Raw genomic sequence first — 26585 nt, 5'->3', positions numbered from 1 at the left:
AAGGACAGACATTACACATAAACCAGTTTAAGTGATCAGAAACTGGTTTAAACCCGTAACAGAAAAGATGTTCAGTGCATATAAACCAGTTTGAAAATGGCTGAAACCAGTTTGAGATAAACTGGCTTCCAACCTGAGCCACTGCAGGCATGTTTCTTCAGTCCAGAGGGATTGTCTGTATGGTTGGAAACTGGTTCAGCCTAGCCAGGTTAGACTAACCTGCAAAGGTTGAATCAATCCAGGCTCAGGCTTTTTGAATGTCTGTCCCTAGCCCAAAAGATCTGCAAAGTTCTGCTGTACAGTAGCAGGATCCCTGCAAAACCCTCACCTTTTCCCTAGGGGGAATTCTCTCAGGAGACACTAACACCTGTGCATTTAACATGAACATTGGTATCACCAGGTCTTGTACAAAAATGTTTTGACCAGAATGGAACAAGGGTGTCAAAGATGTAATCCACAGGCCAGATCCGACCTGGTGAGCTGTATCATCTAGCCCCCAGTGCTGCCATGAGTCTCAGAGTCACCCACAGGCAGCATGTGGAGTGTGTTGGATGGCCCCATGTACCACACGTGGTGCCGGCAACAGCTTGCGTCCTAGAGCAGTGTGCACTCTGGGGTTATGCAGCGCAACCCCTAGTGGATGCTTCAGGACCGTGCTACATGCAACAGACGTAAGTGCACATAGTGGCTGCTCCAGATGTAGAATGTGAGGCTGGTGTGTGGATCTTGTCTGCCCTTCAGATAAGCCCCATGCCACTCATCCGGCCTGTGGGGCCAGATGAGTTTGATGCCTTTGGAACAGAAAAAACAGTGCTTTCCTAACTTAAGTTAATGAACCTGACGAGCAGATGCCACACCAGATGACAAAGCTAACCTATTTAACTATTTCTTTGCCTCCATTTTCCTGAGCAGGGACTGGACCAGCCCGCCCCCCGGGACCCCCTCAGGCTCCAGGGAAGGTGTACCCAGGCCTAGGGTCAGTGAGGAACTAGTCAGGGAACTTCTGGAGGGGCTGGATGTATTTAAATCAGCTGGCCTTGACGATCCCCACCCCAGAGTACTGAGGGAATTATCAGAGGTCATTGTGAGACCCCTGGCATGGCTCTACAAGCACTCGTGGTGCTCTGGTGTGGTGCCAGAGGACTGGAAAAGGGCCAATGTGGTCCCCATTTCAAAAAAGGGAGGAAGGAGGACCCAGGAAACTATAGGCCAGTTAGTCTTACCTCGATCCTGGGTAAGCTTTTTGAGAGAATTATCCTGGCGCATGTCTACGAGGGGCCAGCAAGGGAGGTTATGCTTAGGGGCAACCAACATGGGTTCATTAGAGGTAGGTCATGTCAGACCAACCTGGTGGCCTTCTATGACCAGGTTACAAAATCCTTAGACGCAGGGGCAGCAGTGGATGTAGTCTTTCTGGACTTCAGGAAGGCCTTCGACACTGTCTCACACCCCATTCTCATTAAAAAGACTAGGGGACTGTGGCGTCGACACCTACACAGTCAAATGGGTCGCTAACTGGCTGGAGGGCCGCACCCAGAGAGTGGTGGTGGATGGATCATTTTCAACCTGGAGGGATGTGGGCAGTGGGGTCCCCCAGGACTCGGTCCTTGGACCCATACTGTTCAACATCTTCATCAGTGACTTGGACGAGGGGGTAAAAAGCACCCTGTTCAAATTTGCTGACGACACTAAGATACAGGGGGATGTGGGCATGCTAGAAGGGAGGAATAGGCTGCAATCAGACCTAGACAGGTTACAGGGGTGGGCAGATGAGAACAGGATGGGTTTCAACACTGACAAGTGTGAGGTGCTGCACATGAGGAAGAAGAGCCAGCAGCATACCTACAGGCTGGGGAAGTCCCTTCTCATCAGTGCAGAGGCAGAAAAGGATCTTGGAGTCATTATTGATGCCAGAATGAACATAGGCCGGCAGTGTTGAGACGTGGTCAGGAAGGCCAACTGTACCTTGACATGCATCTCAAGCAGGTGATCCTCCCCCTCTGTGCGACACTGGTCAGGCCACAGTTGGAGTACTGCATCCAGTTCTGGGCGCCACACTTCAGGAGGGATGTGGACAACTTGGAGCAGGTCCAGAGGAGGGCCACTCGCATGATCAGGGGGCAGCAGGCCCTACGAGGAGACGCTAAGGGACCTGAACCTGTTCAGCCTCCACAAGAGAAGGCTGAGGGGGGATCTAGTGGCCTGTTACAAACTAGTCAGAGGGGACCAGCAGGCATTGGGGGAGTCCCTGTTCCCCTGAGCACTACCAGGAGTGACTAGAAATAATGGTCACAAACTGGCAGAGGGTAGATTCAAACTAGACATCAGGAGGCGCTACTTCACTGTCAGGGCGGCTAGAATCTGGAACCAACTTCCAAGCGAAGTGGTGCTGGCTCCTACCCTGGGGGCCTTTAAGAGGAGGTTAGACGAACACCTTGCCAGGGCTGTTTGACCCCAGTACTTTTTCCTGCCATGGCAGGGGGTTGGACTTGATGATCTGCTCAGGTCCCTTCCGACCCTACCAACTATGAAACTAGGAAACCATTTTCACAAGCATTTGTCCTCTACCTAGTATTCCTCACTTACAAACAGAATAAGCTCAGAAAGAATCTCACAATTACCCCAAGCTGTCAGTACATGTGACCAAGCTCAGAGCACAGAATACTGGGCCTTGGGAACTGATGGGTTGCCATAGGCCTACTCCTAGTCATGTGCCTCAAAAACAATTAAGGCAAGCTGCCTGATTTTTTAAGCAGGCAAGAAAGAAATGCATTCTGGGAAGGGGCCTTCTTCCCTTGCCAGACCCAAGCCTCACAGGAGGCTGAGGGTCAGCAAGGCAATTTGAGACACTTTCTGGTCTGTTAATAAAAGTGCTGGTCAAGGACACATACCGTGGCCTCAGGCATGACTTTGTTTCTCCTGCAGGGAGACCAGCCCACTGGCAAACACTGTGTGATAAAAGGAACTTAATGGTGCCCTCCCAGCCCCTGTAAACAGGAACACACTCCCAATGTCACTAGCCAACCTGTACCTGAAAGCACTAAATGGTACACTTGCATTCAAAACCTGCATGATGATGAGACCTGCCACAACTGCTGCAAGAGAGGCATGTGCACACTGCGGTGATACCCTGCCTCACACTATAGAAGGTGTGCAACGTGGTGGGGGCCTGGTCAAACATCCCACTATGCTATACGCACTCTAGAATTCCCTGCAGTGAGAGCTGCAGGGTACCCACCAAAAGGGCAACAGGATTCTGGGGCTGAGAGGGTCAGAGGACATACCATATTTACACTAATCCAAGAAGCACACTCCAACCGCCCCCCATCAGCACAGGAGGAAAAAATTTTTAAAGGCTTATCTGGATTTGAGTACCAGCCTGGGACAGATTAGCTCAGCTCCAGCCTCAGGCTTAGGCCTGAAGCCAGAGCTGAGCAGCCACTTGCTCCAGACCAGGGTGGATTATTTGGTTGAGGAGGGGGACCCTGTGTGGGTTGGGGGAGAGTGCAAAAGAGATCATTCAGTCTGCTCCCCCCCCAGCTGTGACCTCCCCCTCCTACCTTCTGTCCAATTTCAGCCCTTCCAGCTTTGACCAGGAGCTGACTAGGTAAGAAACCTGGGGAGGGGTACAGGCAGTAGGGGTCAGGCACAGAAAGGGAGGAGCAGGGAAAGCAAGGCACTGTCTCCAAGTCATGAGGTTGGGGAATGGACACACTCATGGGTTTGCATAGCTTGGGCCTCAAGCTGTGTTAGGATCATTGATGGAATCCATCTGTCATTCTGGGCCCAGGCTGCACTGGGCTTTGGAGATCAGGCCCAGAAAGGGGTTCCAGTTCCAGGTGGGGCTTGGCTGATCTGATTGCTAAACTGGTCTCTCTGGTGGCGCATGACAAAACAAGGAGCAATGGTCTCAAGTAACAGCAAGGGAAGTTTAGGCTAGATGTTAGGAAAAACTCTCTCACTAGGAGGGTAGTGAAGCACTAGAACAGGCTACCCAGAGAGGTTGTGGAATCTCCATCCTTGGAGGTTTTTAAGACCTGTCTAGAAAAAGCCTTGCCTGGGATGACATAATTAGGCATGATCCTGCTTTAAGCAGGGGGTTGGACTAGATGACCTCCTGGTCCCTTCCAACCCTAATTTTCCATTACTCTATGGATTACGCAGAATTACTGCTGGGCTAATATCAGCTCACAACAAATAGTGAAACTCAAAATCTTGAGGACAACATTTTCAGTGACTTTAATAAACAGCAATGAAAGCTTCAAAAGTACAAGTTGTGAGCAGTGGAAAAAAATGGTACTGAATGTTCATAATGCTATACAAAGTTTTCTTAGGGGTCTGTGCTATGTCTGTCAATTTCCCTACCTGTTCTTTGTCTTTCTGCCGCTTAGTACCAGCATAGTAGAGACAGAAAAAGACTTACTGTCTTATTTGTAGTCTCCAGGCCACCAGTGACAGGATATTATCTTCCCTGTTCCAAAAGGCAAGAAGTTTGCCCAACTCCCCCCATGAACTTCGCATGCCTCCCAAGGCTGGGGGGGCATGGTGACCACCTGCAGGCGGCAGCAGTGGTGGGGGCGTGGCAGCAGCAAGCAGGGAGTTTCCACAGACGGCCACAACGGTGTAGGCGCCAAAGAGGGGTGGGGGTGGCGGCAAGTGCTGACCAGTGATCAGTGACTACCTGCAGACCCCGCCAGCAGCATCAGAAATGGCCAGCAGCGATCAGCAACTGCCCGCAGACACCGCTGCAGCGGCCAATCTCAGGGGGTGCACCACCAATCTCAGGGGGTGTACGTGCACCCCCTACACATTTCCAATGCCTCCCCCATCTGTACAGGACCTGAGGGGCTGTGTTAGGACGGTGGGACACAGGGGTTGGCTGCAGCACCTTGGGAAAGATTTAACAACCACTGGGTGAATTAGAAGTGTAGGGCAGGGGCAGCTCACAAGAACTGCAGCTGCAATTCAACAGGTTACTAGGATAGTCGATGTAGAAGACTCATGCCCCGAGGCTGTCTCACTGCTATAAGCAGGCAGCCCCTCCCCGCATCTGTTTCATTTACCACTGAGCTGTGACCTGGGCTGAAGACATTCCTAAGTGAGGGGGGGCCCACTCCCTTTGTTTCAGTTGAAGGTCATGTGACTAGTTCTCACCTAGTCAGTCTTATGTCATTTGGAAGCACTGATCAGCTGCCAATGGGACTGCTTCTGGTGGGAGCTTAGTGATGAGGTCATGACAGGGATATATATGGTCCCTTCTTCCTGGAAGTGGGGAAGACATCTTTTGGGGACACAGACAATGGCTTCTGGAGCAGGCTCAATCAGCCCCTGGTTGGAATTGTGAGCAACTTATATGAAATGTAAGGGGGAATTTAGAATCTAGTGTTTTCGTTGATTGTCAAAAGGCTACCAAGCCATTTCTGTTTGCTCTGGGATTTTCTTTTGATATGTCTCTGACTTTTACCTATCCCCAAGCCTGCCATCTCTACCCAATAAAGCCATTCATTAGCCAGCCTTGTGGTACATGCTTGGGAGGGTTTGGGCATGCCTTTTTGTCCCTTCTCTAAGCTGACTCAGGGAGGCTACTTTCTATGCTTCAGGCTAATAGAAGCACTCCGAGATCCCAAGGTCTACAGGGCCTGCGTATCCTGGGTGGCACAGGGCCCAGACAAAGACTGGAGTCTGGGCGATGGCAGCGCTACCCCAGGCTTGTGGGTGTGCCCCAGGAAGGGGGTTGGCTATACATAGGCGCCCCAAGGGAGGCACTCGAAGCTTGGTTTTTGGCTGGGCGCAGTGAGGTGGGCGGCTCAGTACAGAAGTGCTTCCTAGTGGTCTGACACGGTGAGCAGGGTGGAGGAGGGGTCCTTAGGCTTCTGCCTTTTCTTTGGAAGATGTTACTGTGAGGCCCATACCCAAAGGACAGACAGACTGTTCAGAAAGGCAACCGACAGGCTGAGAAGGCAAGTTGCCTGCTGTTTGCAATGCCACATGAGTTGGTGCTGGAGTGAAAAAGAACCATAAGTCAAAGGGGCATGCCAAGATGTTAACATGGCATGCATCTACAGTGCTCAGAATTACACAGTTTGAATTTCCCTAATAGAGCTTTACTGCAATGTACCATTTAACACTTGTTGGAACCGTGATCCCTTCCCTAGGTTGGGTCTCTTCCGGAGATGCAGGGTGATCCTCCAGCTGAAAAAGGTGCTGGCTGGATCTCTTCACTGCTGAATCCCACGGCATTCACAGGTGCAGATCTTGGATTTAAAAATTAGTCTAGGAGTCCCAGGGTAGTAGGATCTCCAGTAAGCACACAGTAGGTGCAGAGAGGGCGAACTCTCCCAGAAGTCTCATGGTCATCTCTCATGTTTCCATTACTCAGCTGAAACTTCTTGCAGCTCTGGCGAGAGTCCTGGCTGTGGCCTCCCTCCTGCCTTTCTTGGGACATATACGTGCAGACTAGTGCTAAGCAATGGCCTTCAGAGGTGCCTGTATACACTTCCTTCCCCAAAGCCCAGAGGACCACACCAGAAATGTTTCAATAGTCAGCAGCCTGACCCACATATGAACTTCCCATGAGCTGCAAATGGAAGGGACAGTATTGGTCTTCAAGCCACAGTTAAAAAGGAAGGGAGCATCCAGTCAGGAAGACCCTGGATAGGGTGCACAGGCTGTCCAGGCTACTAGCAAAATAGAGTGGGATTCCAGCTGAACACCTGTCATTTCAAGGTGCAGAGACATCCATGTTTGCTTCGTTGTGGGCAAAATTATTCCAAATCTCAGTAAACTGGCTTCCAAAATGGGTTTAATAATGAACCTTAGAGATTGAGATGATTCACAACCAAACAATAAAAATGGTGGATGCAAATCATTTGAACTAAAATAACTCAAGTTCACCCACACCACATTTCCAATGCAGACAAGCTTTAGGATAAAACAGGCAGACTGAGTACACAAATACAACAATGACAGTGTAGGTTTTCCAATAAACTGACATCCAACACAGATTCATATAAGTCACAGGACTACATTATACTAAGAGACTTCTCCATACTCTGTTTAATAAGCATTTCTATTTTATAGCCAGCAGCACGAGGAATATTACTCTGACACATGCCTTTAGTGCTTTGGTTTTGTCAGGAGTGTCCATTATTGCAATACTTAAGCACTAGCTCTTATAATCTGGAACAGTGGGGGGGGGGGGGCAACCTTTTTGTGGGAGCCATAAATTAGCCCTGTATCCTGTTTGAATGCAACCTCAAACCCCTCCCCTGCCTGATCTGCTGCTGTTTTTTCTGCTTTTTGCCCTATCTGCTGTTTTGCTGCCTGTCCCCTCCCCAGTTTGCCATGCACCACACACAAAGGCTGCCCATACCACTTGTGACACCTGTACCACAAGTTGCCACCCTTGTTCTAGAATCATCCAATATTCTACTTCACATCAAACACTGACAGGGTTGGCAGAGGCTGAGAGCAAGTTTATGTCCTGTCTGTGAAAGGCAGAAAGTCTTAGCTCCTCAAGCAATGTTCTGATTCCCTGGAATCAGAGACCAGAATTTCACCTTGTAACAACAGCTTTAGTTTTCAAAAGCCCCCATTTACACCTGCAACAAGCCTTCTTTCCTGCATTACACTGTGGCCTAACAATTGCTATAGCAACCCCACAGAGCTGCAGGTGCTTGACCCCCACTCTGGAGACTCTTTAGTCCAAATCAAAGCATTTGGGTGCTGTCATAATAAAAAAAACATTTAACATGAATCAAGGTCCACCCACAATAGCTGCACACTCACCTAGCCATAGACAACACATTTTAGACATTATTAAGATTCCTGAGGCGGACTTCATGAAGTTTAAGCTTGTTCTTATAAAGAAACTTGGAAGTTTTACCTGTAGTAAAATTTCCTCTTACAAGCTTTTCAGTGCATCATTCACCTGTGGCTAATGAGTTCTGTTTACTGAAGAAAGGGAAACTTTTTAATGTATTCTGTTCAATTTCCATTCTGTATGAACATACTTAAATGATATCAGTGCACTGAAACACCAAAACACAAGGCCGGCAGTGACTTGGGGATACAGCAAGTGGGGGGAGGGGGCAGGGGGGAGGGAGGAAGGAGAAGGGGTGGAAAGATGTTTCACATAGTTACAAGATTTCCTGTGAATCTTGCTCCACACAAATAGATCAGGACAGATACTCACATTACATAACAATGTTTAGCTTAGAAGTCCCCTGGCACAGATGTTTTTTGTTAAGTTCAATGAGGATGTGGCAATCACTAGTCTCCCCGACAAACAGTCTTTGCACGTGTGCCTTATGCTGGACCATCGGGGGCAGTATAGACTCAGAGGCACTCTCTTACTCCAGTCCTAATTTACGAAAAGTCATCCTCCTAGCACCCCGCTCGCGCCCCAGCTCCAGCCCCACACTCCACAGCGACTCACAAGCAGTGTTACCAGGAAACCCCCTGCTGCTGTTTGAGAAGCCGGCACTCAGCAAACTCTCAGGCAGCTTGAACGAAACCCGGGTGCGGCGTCTGAACTGCAGGCAGCCCCGTGCACCGGAGAGCGAAGCCCATTCACACGCTCAAGGGGAAAAGCCCGCTCAGCTGCTACGTTTAGACGCCGCGAACGCCTCCCGGGACCGCGACTCCTGACTGCGGTGTCCCTATGGAAACGGAGGCAAGGCAGACGCCTAGGAAGTGCGGGCTCCGAGGACGCCCTGCCCCGGCCCGGCTGCGACTGGGACAAGGACTCGCACGAGGGGCGCGGCGGGCGGGCGGGCGGGCAGGGTCGGCGCGCTCCAGCTGCACCGCAGCCTCGGGCACGAAGCGCTCTCGAAGCGGAGCCCGCGGGTCCCAGCGGCACCGACAGGTCCTAAGCGACGCCGAGCAGCCACCAAGCCGCCGCCGCCGCCCTGCCCAGGGCCGGGGGGCCGCACGCAGCTCCTGGCCCCCGGGGCAGAGCCGAGAGCGCGCGGAACCCGGGCACAGCGAGCCGCAGCCCGGCCTGGCCCCGCCGTCCCACGTGAGCACTCGGGCCAGTGGCGCGGCGGAGCGGTGACATCACCCGAGCGGCCCAGCGCCCTGCCCGGGCTCCCCTGCCCCCGCGCCCAGCTCTGCGGCGCCGGCGGGCCCGCACGGAACCGCTCGCGGGACAAGACCGCAGTGATCCCCGGCCCGGGGCCCTGAGCTCCTGCCCCGCGCGTACCTCCGGCCCGGGCGGCGCTGGCGCTGTCCATGGCTGCACGGCGCGCGAAGCCCCCGAGCGGGCCATGCCCGGAGCCGCCCGCGCTGCGCCCACGTGTCCCAGGTAAACAGCTCTGGGCTGGGCTGGGCCGGGCGGCCCCGCCCCGCGCCGCCCCGCGCCTCCGGCCCCGCCGCCGCCGCCGCCGCCGCCGCCGAGCCCGCAATGCAGCCGCCTGAGGCCCGCTCCGCATTATGACAAATCCCGGCGGCGGCGGGGGCCGCGGAGCGCCCAGCGCGGCAGGTGGACAGGGACTCCCCGCCCGGCAGCGCGGCGCTGTTGGTCCCAGGCCGCCCGCACGCCCCCCCTCCGCTGTCTGCGGGCGGCTGCAGGCGGCACCGAGCGGTGCCCAGGTCGCACGGACCCAGCGGCGCACAGGCACCACCGCCCCGCGCCTCCGGGGCCCGCCCTCGTCTCGGCGGGCTCCCCGGGAGCTGGGCAGTAGCTTGCCCCGGGGGGCGGGCAGGGCGGGCCTGCCTGGGCCAGCGGGACACGGAAACCTAGCTGTTCCGGGAGTGACGGGCCTCTGGGACCCTCCCCACCCATCCCTGCCCTGCTTGCCGGCTCCATCGCCTGTGGGGAGCAGCCCCCTTGAACCTCATGGACCTGCCTGGGGCAGGGGGATCCCGAAGGCATGGCCAGATCTCCCAACTGATGCCACAAGCTGCTGCGTTCCCCAGGCACTTTAGGATCCTGCATGGGCAATGGCATAATCAAGGCTACAGCCCTGCAAGGTACCAGTTGGGGAGGCCTCACACCCACCAACCTGGTTCTTCCAGAGTCTTAGATTTCTACAGCACTCCACCCCACAGCAGTTCCAACAACTGTCCTATGGCGTAACCAGGATCCTTTTCTTCCCTCAGGCAGGCTGTTGGTAGCATCATGTGAGTGGGTATTGTAGACAGCAGAGGTTGCCAAGGTATGGCACAGGTGCCACAAGTGGCCTGGGCAGCCCTTTTTTTTTGGCGCACAGTAGATTGGGGAGGGGACAGGCAACACAGCAGCAACAGAGCAGGGAGCAGAAAAGAGCAACAGATCAGGTAGAGAGCACAGGGCAGGAAGAAAGAGCAGCAAATCAGGCAGGGGAAAGAGATCAGTGGCACTTGGAGGGTGTGGGGATCATTTATGGCATGCCTGCCAAAAAGGTTGGCCACCACTGCTGTAGACTGGGTAAGGACATTAGAATTGCCATATCCATTATGCACAGGTTAGGAAATACTAGAAGAAATGTTGCCAGTGCTTTGGCCCCCTTATGCACATGCATTTTGGCTAGATACAGACATTCAAAAAGATGGGAGGAAATCAATCCAAGTCCACAGTTTTCTGTAAGTAGCATAGATCAGTAATAAACAGAACACACATTTGCTCTTGGTGGGAGGAGGAGGGGGGACAAATCTTAGACCAGGTTCTACCATTTTTAAACCAATCTATGTTTAAAACCAATCTGTGTGTGCTGAACTTCTGTTCTGTTACAAGTATAAACCAGATTCCAATCACTTGTACTGGTAAAAAAGTAATGTCTGTTCCTGGTCCTTGAGATTATCTTTGATTAACTTATCACATGCTGCCTTTAACAGGGACCTCTTCCTCAGTCACAAGATGGATGGGTGCTCAGGTAACTAGGTAGCCATGTGATATTCTCTTCAATCAAGAGATGAATACAGTGTTGATTTCTTCATGAGCTTTTCCATGGCCATTATCGTAATATCTTAAATTCTTCATAAAGAATCTATTTTCACCAATGACCTCGGGCAGTGACATATTATTATCTCTAATCCACATGGGGAATTGAGGCAAATTGTCAAAAGCATGCCCTGATTTTGGGTGCTCAAACTGAAGAGCCCACAGCCTGGTGTGTCAGGGCCCTAAGCACTTCCAATTCAGAACAGAGCTCCTGGCTTGCTCTGTGATCTGGTGACTCGGACAACAAGGAATGCACTGGCCCCCTGTGAGACCTTGGACTTACACAGGGCACTCAGCCCTGTGGGCCAATGCTGGCAGAAGCAGAGAGAACCCAGCTGTCGGCTGCCACTGATCTGCCTTAACTATAGGACCAACCCTTCTATTCAAGCTCAGTATTGACTTCCACGTCTGCAACATACAGACAGCCATCTCATCTATCCACTGTATAATGATGATTTGCTCCTAGAGTGCAGTCCTTTGTGTGCACATTTAATACAGAGGATCAAAGTAATCTACATTTTTATTAAACACTGGGAAAGGAAATAACGTTTTGTGGCACCATACTGACTTACTGCATGGGGCATGACTGGACAGCAAAGGAAGGCTGAGACTAAGGAATAATAGATGTAGTTCCAGAGGGTCAAAGGGGACTATGCTTTCATGCTTCCATGCTTTCAAGAGTCTGAAACCATGGTTCCATGGTTACAGACTCTTTGGTTCCTATCTCATGCCAGCCAGCCCTTGCTTCCTTCTGTTCCAGTCAGTCCCCTTTCTGGCTCCTGCCTTGCCCCCAGGTGCTATTTCCTCCAGCTCCTACCTCTGCCTTGTACTCTTGCTTCCTCTCCCCCCATTCCTCTTATCCTCCTGCTTTTCCTAGCTCCTGCCTCTTTCTACCCTAGCTTCTGCTTGGCACTGTGCATGTCCCTCCCCCAGCTCCTAGACAGAACCCTCACCTCCAACATCCCATCCTCCACCCCATTTGTCCTTTGAGTCAGAGTGCCAGCACAAGTATCAATAGTATGTGTATTCTTGCTCTCAGATGTAGACCCTGGTGTCACATCAGTCCCTGACAGCCAGGATAAGAAATAAGGCTGAAGTCACTTGCTTATTCCCAGTTCTTTATTCCCGGTTCCTTATTCCTGGTTCCCAGTTCCTTTTTCAAAGCTAATCTATCCCCAATAAAAGATTGTTATTAATGAATTATACAACCTAAAGAGAGAGAATTTCATTAGCTATGCATATGTACTAATTAATATGTAAAATAATATCCTGTATCAAGTACAGAGCCCTAAATGAAGGTCAGAATAAAATGGGATTATGGATCAAAATATTTCTTGGGCCACCCCAAACTTTCTCTCAATGGCAGTGGAGGACTGTCCCAAAGAGCCCTGACCAAGACCATGGTTTGGTTGTGCCAGGCTGCCAACTGACAGCCCCCATGCCCACTGTACTAAGTACAATGGCTTGAATAAGGAACTGGCTTTTGGGCTGGGATTATGGCTAGAAATCCTGTTTCAACCACCGCGCAGCATACCTCTGTGGCACCATGGGACTCTCCTGGACATCTCTGGTCAGGGTTTTGCCTGGCCCAAAGTGCGGGTTGGCCATGCCAAGCTGCTAACTGACAGCCCCCCATGCCTACCATGCTAAATATAATGGCTTGAATAAGGAACTATCTTTTGGGCTGAGATTATGATTGAAAATTCTTTTGGGGCCATTCCACAACATGCCTCTATGCCACGGGGACTCTCCTGGATATCTCTGGCCAGGGTCTTACCCAGCCTAAAGTGTGATTTGTGCATGCCAGGCTGCCAAATGGAACTGGGTTTGGGGCTGGGATTAGAGATGGAAATCCTTGTTGGGTCCACATTATGACTCTGTGGCACTGGGGGACTCTCCCAGGCATCCCTGACCAGAGTGTTGTCTGGCACGGTTTGGCTCTGCCATGCTGTCAATTGAGATCCCCCCTTTTACTAAGTAGAATGGCATGAATAAGGAACTCTTTTTAGGCTAGGATTAGAGATGGAAACCCTTATTGAGCCACCCCATACTATGACTCTATGGCACCAGTGGACTCCCGTGAACATCTCTGATCAGAGCTTGCCCAGCCCAACCAGGTTTGGCCCTGCCAGAATGCCAACTGACAGCTCCCACCAGCCACGGTACTAAGTATATGGGTTTGAGTAAGGAACTGGATCTTGGGCTGGATTTATGCCACCTCACAGCATGCCCCTGTGGCACCAGGGCACTCTCCTGGCCATCTCTGACCAGAGTCCTGCCCGACCCAAGACACAGTTTGACTTTGCCAGGCTACCAACTGACAGCCCCCCCAGACACTGTACTAAGTATATGGGCCCGAATAAAGAACTGGGTTTTGGACTAGGATGACAACAGGAACTCCTCTTTGGATTTCCACAAAGGAAACCTACACCATGCCTCTGTGGCACCGGTGGACTGTCTCGGACACCCCTGACCAGAGTCTTGCCCAGCCCAGAGTGCGGTTTCTTCATGCCAGGGTGCTAACTGGCAGCCTCCCCTGCCCACTGCATTAAGTATACGGGCTCGAATAAGGAGTTTCTTTTGGACTGCAGGTTGTAGAGTCCCTGGATGGCAGCCATGGGTGAGACTCCCTTCCCCAGTGACTTGGCTAGGAGAGAGCTCCCCAGGTTGGTTTGCCACTGACAGTGACCGTGATCCTTTTTGAGCTACTGTTAAAGTTAATAGTTAAGATTTTGCTCAGGGAGTACGACTGTTCCCCTCTGGTCTCTGGTCAGAGATGTCCAGGAGAGTCTCCCCAGTGCCACAGAGGCATGGCGTGGGGTGGCCCAGGAAGGGCTTCTAGCTATTATCCCAGCCCAAAATCCAGTTTTTTATTCAGGTGGATATATTTAGCAAAGTGGCTGGATTGCTGTCAGTTGGCAGCCTGGCATGACCAAGCCGTGCTTTGGGCCAGGCAAGACTCTGGCCAGTGATGTCCAGGAGAGACCCCTGGTGGTGCACAGGTATGCTGTGGGGTAGGCCAAGAAGGATTTCTAGCTATCATTCCAGACCCAATGCCATTTCCTTATTGGGTCCATATAGTTAGCTCAGTGGCTAGGGTGCTGTCAGTTGGCAGCCTGACACGGCCAAACCACGTTTTGGGTCAGGCAAGTCTCTGGTCAGAGATGTCCAGGAGAGTCCCCCAGTGCCACAGAGTCATGGTGTGGTGTGGCCCAAGAAGGATTTCTAGCTATAATCCCAACCCAAATTCCAATTCCTTATTAGGGTCCATATAGTTAGCACAGTGGCTGACCTGCTGTCAGTTAGCAGTCTGGCATGGGCAAACTGTGCTTTGGGCCAGGCAGGTCTCTGGTCACAGATGTTGAGAAGAGTCACCCGGTGGCAAAGAGTCATGGTGTCAGGTGGCCTAGCAAGTAGTTCAATTTGTAATCTCAACTGAAATGCCATTTTCTTATTCAAGCCTATACACTTAGTACAATGGGAAAGGGGGCTGTCAATTGGCCACCTGGCATGGCCAAACTGCGCTTTGGGCTGGGAAAGTCTCTGGTCAGAGATGTCCAGAAGAGCCCCTAGGTAGCACAGATGTATGCCATGGGGTGGCCCAAGAAGAATGTCTAGCTATAATTAGAGGCCAAAATCCAATTCTGATTCAGGTCCATATTTTTAGCACAGTGGCTGGGGTGCTGTCAGTTGGCAGCCTGGCACGGCCAAACCGCGCTTTCAACCAGCCAAGTCTCTGACCAGAACTGTCCGGGAGAGTCCACTGGTGGTACAGAGGCATAGTGTGGAGTGGCCCAAAAAGAATTTTGAATCATGATCTCAGCCCAAAAACAGTTCCTTATTCAAGCTATTAAACACTAGGCATGGAAGGCTGCCATTTAGCAGCATGGCACGAACAAACTGCGCTCTAGACAGGGCAAGACTCTGGTCAGACATATATAGGAGAACCCCCTTGAGGTATGCCAGGTGCCCAAACAGGATTTCTAGCCATAATCCCAGCACAAAAGTCAGTTCCTTATTCGAGCCATTATACTTAGTACAGTGGGCATGGGGGCTGTCAATTGGCAGCCTGGCACGGCCAAACCGTGCTTTGGGCCGGGCAGGACTGTGGTTAGGGCTCTTTGGGACAGTCCCCCAGTGGCACTGAGAAGAAATTTGGGGTGGCCCAAGAAGTATTTTGCCCCATAATCCCATTCTAATCTAACCTTCATTTAGGACTCTGTACTTGATGCAGGCTATTATTTTGCATATTAATTAGTACATATACATAGCTAATGAAATCTGCCTCTTTAGGATGTGTAATTCATTAATAACAAGCTTTTATTGGGTCTAGATTAGCTTTAAAAAAGAAACCAGGAATAAGGAATAAGGAACTGGGAATAAGGAATAGGGAACCAGGAATAAGGAAATGAGAATAAACCAACTTCAACCTCATGGATATCCAAGAAACTACACAGAATTCCTGCTTGGCCCCTTTAGATGCAGGAGGGAGCAAGCTCACTGCAGGTGAAACCTTTGGAAGAACCTGGCAGGCAAACTTTCATAGAGATGGAAAAGGCAAATACCTGGTACTGGAGATTTGTTACTGCCATATTTCATGTCCCTGGTCATGAAGATGCTAGCATTTCTCAAAGAAATAATGCTTACAAGGTTTTTTAAACACAGTGAAAACAAGGTACTTTTTGACCACAGCCTGAGAAGTGGTTGAGCCCACCTAGCTGAAACTTGTAAAAAATTTCAGCCTGAAGCAAACACCTGTCATGGAAAATTTCAGCTTCAGTGATTTAAACTAGGCAAAACTGTAAGCCAATGAAAACGTCTTAGCTAGGAAAGTGCTGGGCTGCTTATATTGCTTGTGTGGAAGTTTTCAATATTGGTGTTTTGATAACCACTTTGATTACATCTTCCACCTCTGAGAGCCCTCTGGCTATAGCAGACTGGGTGAGTGAGTTCATGTGGGTCATTGCTACTGATTTCTGACCCTGTTATGGGAATGTTGCTTCACTCAGTATTGAAGCCTCACACTTCATTGCTTCCACAAATCAAGCTGGTGAGTGATGGGGGAGTCAGGAGCATATTCCTTCTCTCTGAACCTCCAGTCACTACAGGATTTAAAACCTATGCTGTACTGTTAAGGCATCTGTAACAGGGAGCCATAGGCTTCTGTTACTTTAAGGGGAAAGTGCAGCAGACCAACCTTGCAGAGGGGGCAGGCAACTGAGCAAAAACTAGCTTCAGTGCAACAAGCTTGTTGTGTGGGAGAGATGGTCAGCCAGCCCAAGAGTAAATGCTGCAAAGAGCTGGGCTAGGCTGCAGCAAGAAAAGGCAGGTTGGCCATTAGACAAAAGAGAAACCCCCTGTGTGGCTAGGGAGTCACATGACTGGAAGAGGCAGGGCTTTGGAGCATATAAACCTAGTGACTGAAGGAAGTAGGGTTGGGGTTTGTAGTTTGTTTTGTATGTTGTTGGAGGAGGAGGCTTGCAGGGGTAGTCCCCATGACAACTGGGAAACAGGGATTGAAGGGAAGTATGGTTTGCAGGGTGGTGTTGATGTTGAGTGGGGAAGACTTTTAGTTTGTGAAGCAGCTTGCTTTTGTTTATGATTCTGGAGAACCAGGTTGTGGTTGTTGAGGCCATAAAGGGGTGCCTAGTGGAACACTTGATGAGAGGCAGCCTGGCTTGGGGTCAGGGACCCAGAGGGCTGGTCTGGAGCATGTGACAGGGTTGGGACCCAGAAGCCAAGGGGTGGGGTGGGGTGGGGTGGGGTGGGGTGGGGGGGTGGAGCTGGGTGGAGAGGTATAGCCAGAATAAAAGGGCCAAGGCTAGGAAGGCTGAGGCAGAAGTTCAAGGCCTGAGAGCTAAACACTGTGTTTGGGGCCAGAGACCCTCCGATGAGTGAATATGGTGTAACAACTGTGAGGTATGGGTATGGCTACAGGGGAGGACAGAGGCCATGAATGCAGCCCATAAGGCAACTAGTGCCTTGAGCCACAGATAGGGCCATAACTTAGTGCAGAATAGATAAAACTGGGGCCAGCTGGTCACTGGAAGTACCAGCTAGCTAAAGTAAACAGGGACTTGCTCTGGGACTCTATGGTAGAGTTGAACAAATCTTAACCTAGAGGAATTGGATCTATAGTGAGCTGGAAGGCTAGCAGGATGAAAAACCTGAGCTACTGCTATCCAAGTAGTAGTAGAACCTTTCAACCTATGTACAGGATATACTACATGCAAAATCTCCTCTGGCATCAAAAGGATGGGGATAAAAATCAGTAGGCCTTCCCATTTGCTTGTCTTGTTTTTCTACAGCAAAATCAAAAACACCCAACAAAATGACTGGGACACTGATAAATTGCTGAGTTTGCTCCCACTGTTCTGTATTTTGCCTTCAAGGGGGCTCCATGTAGATGCTCAGATCTTACTCACACAAACTGATTAAAGGCAGCAGAGCCTTAGATGGCAAGGTCCTCTTGGCTTGTCAGACCTGTTCTGTGTAGAGTGTAGGCAGACTGCTGTGCATGCATCTACTACTGTATACATAGGAAATAAGCTTTCTTTTATCACAAAAAAAGTACCTCCTTCCTGGAACTACCTGTCTTGTTCTGGAATACTTTGGTCTGGATGGTTTCTTGTATTAGTGTGTGAGCGTCATTTGTAGCTATACTGCATTTAACTTCTGGTAACTGCCAGGAAAGATGTTTACTAAACCCCTTATCTTGCACATATTTCTTCTCTATCAGCTAAAGGAGAGGCATAAGTAATACAGTTGCTGCTATACAAATAAGAGTATTGGTCTCTATGATGGGTCTGCTCCAAAACCCACTGGTGCACATGGCAACAATCCTATTAACCTCAGAGGGCTAATTGGGCCCTATAAATGCACCTTTAAATTATATTGTCACTAAATGCTGGTATTGTAAGCTTTAATGACCTAGCAATATTACCTGGTCTTTAAAGCAGACAGTATACGAGCTCAATCAAGAGACAAGCAGAGCCTACAAGCTGTACCAGAGTTAGTCCTGGCAGGTCATTTAATTTTTACTTTTTTAATCTAATAATGTTGTTAGACCTGGGAATAAACAATCTAAGTACTAAAAAGAGTGTTTGTGATCCTTTGGAAACTATTATTACAGGGTATGGCAAAATGCCCTGACTGAATTTTCCAAAGGAGCAGTTCACACAGTGTTGTGTGGACAGCTGGCTCTTAAAATCTTGGGGGCTGCTTTGTTTCCTTCATTAAATCACGTTAAAGACATGTAAAAATTCAATACGCTCCAGTCTCCATTTTCCACATGAGATCTCTGCAGTTGTACAACAGGCAAAAGGAAACATGGGAAGGAACAGAAGCATCACTGACGAAACTCCAGAGCCCTAATGGTTATTCTTGTTAAAGTCTACTCAATGAGATGTCTGTTATCAAGTGGACCACTTCATCCTGCACTCTTAAAATTACTTTACTTACAAATAATGAAGTTGAGATGAGGCTACTGTCCATACTATAAAGTGGTAAAGAACCCAATCCGCCCCAAATCTCACCTGTACTAATCAGCTGAAGATCATAAAACTAGTTTAAAGCAGATCTGGATATTGTGATTCTACACCTAATGTTAACAGGGTGTTTTTTTCCTAGAAAGACCTTGGTGGAAATGTATTATTTGAAAAAAGAGATAGAAGTGAAATATATGGTCCTACCTGTGTAATTCTGCTTCTGTTTTCCAATACCTGCAGCACAGTGCTTAATGGGAAAGGGGAATAATATTTATGAAAGAATTTGTTGTCACTCTTGAACTATTCTCTGCAGGTTATATTCAGTGCCAGGACAAAGCAAGATCTCTGTTTACACTAGTGCTAACTTTGATATGATGAGCTGATTAGCTGGATTCCAGCCCATGAGTGAAGAGTTTCATTTCAAAGGAGGGGGGAGAATCCCCACACTACTGCTTTTTTATGAGAATGGTCACATTGCAGATAAGGGACCAAATGGCAGGTGACAATAAGGAGAAAGAGGTCCTTGTTTTATGCATTTTGTATGTAGATGATGTTTTCTAAGTGTTCTTCATTGCTGTAAATGCAGCATAAGAAAGCAGGAACTCTCTCTCATCTCTACTGTTGTTAAAACCATGATTCTTCCTACAGGATTCCTCCAAGAAAAGATCCCACCATTCCTGGAAATCTTTGTTCCTTTAAGAATGTGCATAGATATTTGGAAGAACAAAGTTCTCATTTAGTAGGAGAGTAGTTCAAACACCTGCAACCATGGAGCAAGTGGTGCAACAGCATTTCCTCATCATACATCAAGCTAAAATAGAATCTCTCATTTGAGCAGGAGCTACTAGCTGAAGTAAGTTAATCAACATCAAAATGCTCTTGTAATTAGTCTAATCCATTGTTTGTTATATTCATTTTTGTTATTACACAGGTCATTAACACTGTCAGCAGATATAATGTGATGCTGCAGGATAGCACATTCAATAAATTAGTTCTACAAAATTTGAGATGGCTTTCTTCAAGGTTTAATATCCTTTATAAAATAAAGGCATAGGGCTATGGATTCACACCTCTCTTCCAGAATGACTCTCAATAATAGGTTCCCCCTTCCCAAACCAAATTACTACAGCATTTTAGGCAAGAACACACATTAAAGAAAAGTTACAGTGAACTGACTTAATTAAAAAAAAACAAATAGATGTGATGTGCATAAACCTGTTACTGGTCAGATGATTTAAGTTTGATAAAATGTTTTACATTGCTTTTACTCACCTACTATGGGAAAAGTAGTGTGAGTGACTGGAGCTCTACACTTAAGCCTGTCCCTACATCAAAACCAGGGGTGGAATTTAAAATGAGAGGAAGAGGAATAAGTAGAGAACCAGAGAAGAAGGGCTCCACTTGAAGAGGCAGAAAGACATGTACCCAGACTGTCAGCTCTGTGATATCAAGGGAATTGGCCTGGCAGAGAGGGAAGAACAGTTTGCTTCCCTGCAGAGTGGGCAAAAGCTGGACCCTCCAAAACTGCAGATGTCCCGAGATGCTGGAAAACCTTGTGTATGGTGGGGATAAAGGGAAGGCAGGGCAGAAGTGTGTTTTCCCATCACTTTGCTTGCTTTTCCATTTCTGCCCAGCCCAACTCATGTTTGCTTCATGCAAATGGATCCAGACCATGCCATGACAAGACATGCAAAACCTGATAATGCAAAACTCCACCACCCCACAACAGAGCTTACAGCTGCACCTCCAGAAATGTAATATATCTCACCCTATGCACCAAATGTCCTGACGGAAAATATGCAGGAGAGGCCAAACAACAACTGTGCACCAGGATGAACACACACGGGAAATCCTTCAAAGACAAGAATACACAATTACCTGTGGGGGCACATTTGTCAAAAGAAAACCACTCTCTCTTCAATCTCTCAGTCTAATCCTCAAAGCAAACTTACAAAACACTTCTCAGAGATGAGCCTATGAACTCCACTTCATCAACCTCCTGGATACTAAAAATCATGGACTAAATATAGACATTGGATTTATGACACATTATAACCTGCCTGACATCTGACTCCCCAAGTACCTCTCCACTATTCATCCCCCTTCTCCCCCCCCCACCCAGCCTGTCTCTCACCCACTGACTCCTCAATTTACATCTTCTCTGACTGCCTGTCTTGAATGCATACCAGCCCAGCTTCTGGCTTCTTTACTTTTCATTCCATCCAGGAAGAGCACACGCCAACTGCAGAAACTTTCTTAGCCTGACGAAGGGTTTTTAAACCCAAAAGTTTGCTTAAAATTGTTTTCCAACTATTTAAGGTGGTTTAATAAAATATATCAGATTCACCCAAGGAACCTTGTCTGCTTTATGCAGGCACTTTTGCCGCTGGGACTAGAAAGGAACACACGCAACCTGGAACAGGGGAGAAAACCAAGAACGTTGATGGTTTCAGGGGGTTTCTTTTGGTTTGATATGCTGCCTGCTGTGTTCTGTGGGTAGGAAACCTGCATGTGTGTATGGCATTGCTGAGGCTAACAGCCACAGAGGATCTACATAGCATTGCATTATGATTAAATGCAATTCTAGAGAGGCAGAGGAAGGCAGGCTTCAGAGGCACCCTGAAAGGATGGTCTGGATGTTCTAGGCTCCCTGCAGAGCTGTGAGTGAACACATCTTGTATTCTCAGTAGAGATGACTCATCCAGCACCCCCCGCCCCCCCCCCCCCTTTATGAAAAGGATGATTCACCCTGTGTCTACAGGCCCCCAGCATATGGCAGCTTTCTATGATATTAGAGTTATTAGTAGGAGACGCCACTAAGAGTAGAGAAAACCATTTAATTCAGCCAAACACAGCTAATGAGGAGGTTGTTTCAGCTTTATAAAAAGTAAGTGGCTGGTCTTGTCTTCAAACATGTAATAAAGAGACTTATTTTTAGCCTGGAAACTTGCAATAACTTTTGCAAAATTCAGAGATTGAGGAGCTGTCAGACTTTTCCAACCAGCAACCTCTTCTCATCTGGGAAGAGCCATCCAGTACCCTCTCCTCCAAAGGCTGGAGACCTTGTCCCAAGCCAAGCCCACTAAGTCATGTCTTTAGAAACTCTGGAAAAAATTGGAGGAGGATTTTTTTATTATTATTATTATAGTGGCTTGGGTCAGGACTGTACTGTGCACTGTACAAAGCCAGCCTGCTCCTGGGAGATAAGCAACTTGAATCAGGAGGAGAAGATAAAGTCCTGGAACCTTCCAGCCCTCTGTTGGGTTCACATCCTGTTCTCTCAAGCTTATGGTCAAAGGCTGTAGCACCAGGGGGCATGTCCAGATGAACGCAGATGTGCAATATGTGGTGCCGCAGACCCATCTGCAGTGCTGTGCACATGCCACCCATACAGGCATCCTGCAAGCATTCTGCACCACACATGCCACACATGCAGGAGATCCCGGTGTCAATCTGTGCCTTAAAAAAAGTTGGGTGGCACATGTAGTGCCAGCGTGCGCCCCTGGAAACCAGAGTGTGGTCAGCTGGAGACACGCTCTGGCTGCCTGCCAGACTCCATGCTGCCAGATTGCTGTGGCTGCATCCCTCAGAGGCCCCCAAGACCCCAGGTAAGGCTGCTGGGGCCAGTAGGGGAGGCTGGGGCCAGTCCCAGCCTCCCCTACCCCACCCAGGGCAACATGCCGTGTGCCACAGCATGCGTGTACAGGTGGGGGTGGTGGGGTGGGGAGGAGTTCCTGGGAACAAGCAGTAGCAGCACAGCACATATTATGTTGATGCTGTTTGTCTCTGGGGAAACACACATTCCCACTTGTGGAGATGCCTCCAGTGTGTCTACTAATTGGGCCACTGACCCAGGACAACAAGGTGCCCACCATGTCTACACCGGTGCTGTCCTGCTGGGCTACTGCTTCTACCAACCAACAATGGGGTTGAGCACAATAAGGAGTTTTTTAACAAATTCCCGTAGTTGCCAGCACAGGCAGGATGTTTTCAGAGTACCTCCGTGGCAGGGCACCAGGGTGCACCTGCCCTTTTAATGGTGCAAGCAGCCAGAGAGGAGGCTTGCAGATGGCAGAGTGGGCTGATTGGAGAGGCACCTCACCAGCAGGGGCTGGAGCTATATAAGACTAAGACATCAGTTTGCCAGGCACTTCAGCCCTAGGAGCCATGCACTGAGGGGCTCCTGGTAACACAGCAGCAGGGCTCCTAAGGTTGCAGTGAATGGGGTAAACCACTACAATCCTGGGAGCAGAGGAAGCTTACCTGGACAGTGAAAGACCAACCAAACTAAGAGTTGGATTGCTTACTAGAGAGCTGAAATACTTTTATTTAGTATACCGGTGGTTTAGTCTGGAATCCTGCTAGCACTGATTCCAGGCCTACCGTGAGAACTGGTACCCAGGAAGGGCTGAGAGTCAGGCCCAACAGAGAGCGGGGCACAGGAGGAGTCCCACAAGCACAGTGAAGGACTAAGACTTGGACCAGCAGGCCCATGAGCTCAGAGAAAGGCCAGCAGTCAGAGCAGAAGGTCCATGAGTCCAAGAGAGGCTATGAGCCAAGCTGAAGAGTCCAAGAGCCCAGAGAAAGGGTAGGAGGTAGACTAGAGGGTCCCTGAGCCTGGAGAAAAGAGGCTGTCTGTGGGACTAGGGCCTAAGGAGGGACCCAGAGATTGCACCAGGGGTTCCATGGGCCCTGGGAGGGGACTGAGTGTGGGACCAAGAGTCTGAGAGCTAAGGAAGTAGTTGTGTGTATGACCTGAGGGTCCCGGAGCCCAGAGATGAGCTGAACATAGAGGTGACTGGGGCCCGGAGAGAGGGGCTGAGTGTAAGAAGGAGACCAGAAAGGGGCTAAGTAGAAAGTACACCAAACGGCATCATGATTCCATAGTGCCATCTCATGTACTTTCTACTTAGCCCCTTCCTGGGCCCCTCACTACACTCATGAGGCTGTGGTGTAGGGAAGAAATGGAGCCATGTAATTGCCCTTAGGGTTACAGGGGCATAGTCAGGGAAGTCTATCAGTCCTGAAGGTTGGATCAAGACTAGTGGGGTCCAGGAAGGACAGGGTGGTGATTTTTACCTATAATGGCTCACTTTAAGGCCTCAGGGCAGCCTCCTTTATTTAACCTTTAAATAAGAACAAGGCTGCCTTTGTGGACTTGCCACAACCTCCTTGCAGTGGAGAAGAGGCCATGGGGCAGAGCACTTTTGCTACAGATCCAGAGGTGTGCTGTGCTTCAGTTGTACCCCTAGCAGGTGCCTGGCCATGCAGGCTGGGGAATCAAAGGCATCCAGGGCTAATGTCAGCCACATCATTCCTTTGTGTGCTGCTGGCTACTGAACTTGAATAGCCTTAACCATGCTCGTCCACTCGGTCAATGAGGCTAATTAGGACCTTTGGTGTTAGTGTAAACAGAACCCCTGGATATCTTCTACAAGGAATTATACATACCATGAGCTGCTGAGCCCCATAAAAGCACTCTATTGTCCTGCTGTCCCACAAGTAGAGTCCACAGCCTCTGCCTTATGGATATATTCTAGAAGTAGGGCTGCTGGCACCCTTCTGTTTCAACTGCACAAAATCCAACTTCTTCCCTCATTTCTCCAGCCCTGCCTTTTTTGCCTCCAGCATGCAGACTGCCTGAGATTCACTAGCTGTCTAGAGGAAGGTTCTGTTGGTAATTCTTACCATATAATTTCTCATAATTTGCATGTACATGACATGCTCAAATGAGTGAAAATGATTCATAAACAGGAGGTGAAAATATCTGCAGTGCTTTAAAAATAACAACACGTTACAATCCTTTCTGCTCACCTGCACCCACCAAACATTTATATTCACGGGTGCAGCCAGACACACTTACATTTGATGAAATCCATCAGGCTTTTGTGTTAGGTGCATCCTCCTTAGTGCTCTGGAGTTCAGCCTGCTCCCAGAGATGTCAATGCCATAATTCCCTCTGACTTTAGTAGCAGGGGGACTGAGTTTGTGGTGCAGAGGTGATGTATATTAGTAGCTCTCTTATTGAGTGAAGCTTCCCCATGCACATTCCAAGGAAGGTGATGTGCAGCATATGAGATAATCCAAAAGGGAACCACCAATAAGGATTAGGCAAGTGCTATCAGCACCAGCAAAAAAAACTCCTCTCTAAGTAGAGAGGGATAGTTTAGTCATGAGTCAGAGCATAAATACAAACGCTCCAGAGGAAATCAAATGTCTGCCTATGGTAAGACAAGCTTACCAGATGAAATCCAGAATCTAGAGTGAAATACAGCACTCTCTGCCTCAACACTGCCAAATAGCCCTTGTGATAACAATAGAAAAAAAGACAATTCAGAACACTCAGTCAAAGCAACCATCTATTGTAATATAGATGGTACAGGCTTCCAAAAATAGCCTCCCCGTGCAAACTGACTCAAAAGATCACTAACTAAATAGAAACAGTTACAGATTGAATCAGAAACACAAACAAAACGGACCACATATCCAAATGGACTGACCCAACATAAGACAAGAATACAAAAAGAAAGGCAGAAAAACATAAAGGTACAGTTTAAGACTTAATACCATTTATGCATCACAGTGTCCCAGACCACAGCTAGCAGTGGCTCCATAATGAACGGCATCATTTACAGAAAATATGTCAGTTCCTATGAGGAACATCCTTCTTGCATAAAAGTCAAAAGACACAAGAGGAAACACACACACAAATCTTTTACTCTAAATGCTGGTTTAGAAATTAAGCAAGCTGTGGATTTTGTATACAGCCAGACAAACTGAGGAGGATTATAATGGGTCAAAAGCAACTGCCTGTTTCAGTGAGGATCAGACAGATCATAGATGCTATGTATGCCCTAGAAAGAATAGGAATGGGGTGGCTTCCTTACATAAAGATCGCAGGAGTATGGAGCTGAGCACGCTGGGGTTAGGGAACAGTTCAGGCAGTCAAATCATAGGTCATTTGTCATGATAGCAGAGCCCCAGAACAGAATGCAGCAGGAATCCCTGCCCAGACCTGTGCCCAGGGACTAAGGCAGAGATGTCTGCCAAGCATGCATGCCATGACTTTGAGATAAGCATTGGTTTTCTACTGCTCCTTTTAAAAAATTATTGAAAACTCCGACAAACCCAACCATTAGGTCTGGCTTCCCCGGTTCTTAGCCTAACCGTTCCTTGCTCCACTTCAAACCATTATTTCAGTTACACTCTTAAGGTCTGCACTACTGGTTTCCCTGTCACTTGCAGATTCTCAGGGCATGTCCCTCAGCTGTCACCAGACCGAGTAGTGCTATGGACCTAATGCCCCAGTACTCTCTCTGAACAGTCCCTTCTCTTTACCCACTTAGTCATTTTTGCTGCTCTGCTTCAACCTCTCCCCAGCCCAACAGCACTGCCTGATGCCCAGAACAGAACTCCCCAGTGGGATGAGTATCCCTTATCTGGAGCAGGAGACACACACCCCAGCTCCCCACTGCCCATGAATCAAGGGAATCGCTTAGCCAAAACCAGCACCAACCTTCTGCTGAAGGAGATCGCTGACAGCCCCAGTCTGTTCACCCATAAGTCAGTGAAATTCTAGGGCTGCCAGTCCTGCATTGCCCTCTGCATGCACAGGGGTTGACATGCTTCTTTTACCAGGGGCCTACTCTCCCTTCACTGCATGATGAGGAAGGGATTGCACAGCAGGATGCCCTTGGACCAGGTCCTGCCCTCCATCCTCAGCCACAGAACTAGCGTTCTGCTCTATGTGGTTGTTATGATTCCTCTTAGTCTTGTTGTGGCCCTTGGAAGGCCATTTAGTTCCCTGTCAGCCTCTTTACTTCATTGTAGCAGTAAAAGGAGCAGCTGCTGCTCTTTCCCTTAAAGCACTGGCTATGTGAAGGATGCAAACACTGAATAAACAGTGACCAGCCCTGAAGGTAAAGGCCACCGTCTGCCTTGTGAGGCCTGCTTTCAAAAGGGGCTCTTTGGCAGATAGCAGGCTGCCTCCCCCTCTGCCCATCTGGGACTGGGTGCATTTATACCTAGGGTCTGAGTTAACTACAGGGCCTTGTAACAGGGAACTCTTGCCCTGTTACTAGCAGAAAGCAGTGGGGCAAACAGAACCAGCAGGGGTCCTTTAAGAACAGGGTTTTTGTGGCTTAGGGGGATGAGGGCTCAAGGGAGAACAAATACAG

At 49.1% G+C, this 26585-nt stretch overlaps 1 protein-coding gene and 1 long non-coding RNA gene across 3 annotated transcripts in view; one reads left to right on the top strand and one right to left on the bottom strand.

Annotated features, from left to right (window-relative positions):
- The window catches only part of CAMTA1 (calmodulin binding transcription activator 1), a 1290304-nt gene that overhangs the window by 64566 nt on the left and 1199153 nt on the right, over positions 1-26585 (bottom strand). The window contains exon 1 of one of the 2 annotated variants that reach the window (XM_059716188.1): positions 9203-9309. The exons of the other annotated variant lie outside the window; for it this stretch is intronic. Within the exon in view, the coding sequence (XP_059572171.1) occupies positions 9203-9233 (31 nt within the window). The 5' untranslated portion in view covers positions 9234-9309. Of the gene's footprint in view, positions 1-9202; positions 9310-26585 lie in introns of those variants that run through there. 2 annotated transcript variants of the gene reach the window in all.
- Positions 9216-20759, top strand: LOC132244592 (uncharacterized). Its single transcript, XR_009456162.1, has 2 exons — positions 9216-9304; positions 19057-20759. It is a non-coding gene; the product is annotated as an uncharacterized LOC132244592 (long non-coding RNA).

The sequence above is a fragment of the Alligator mississippiensis genome, chromosome 13, assembly GCF_030867095.1.
Source record: "Alligator mississippiensis isolate rAllMis1 chromosome 13, rAllMis1, whole genome shotgun sequence".
Taxonomy (NCBI): domain Eukaryota; kingdom Metazoa; phylum Chordata; order Crocodylia; family Alligatoridae; genus Alligator; species Alligator mississippiensis.
The sequence above is the reverse complement of the archived record's forward strand: the minus strand, read 5'-3'. Positions and strand labels throughout refer to the sequence as shown.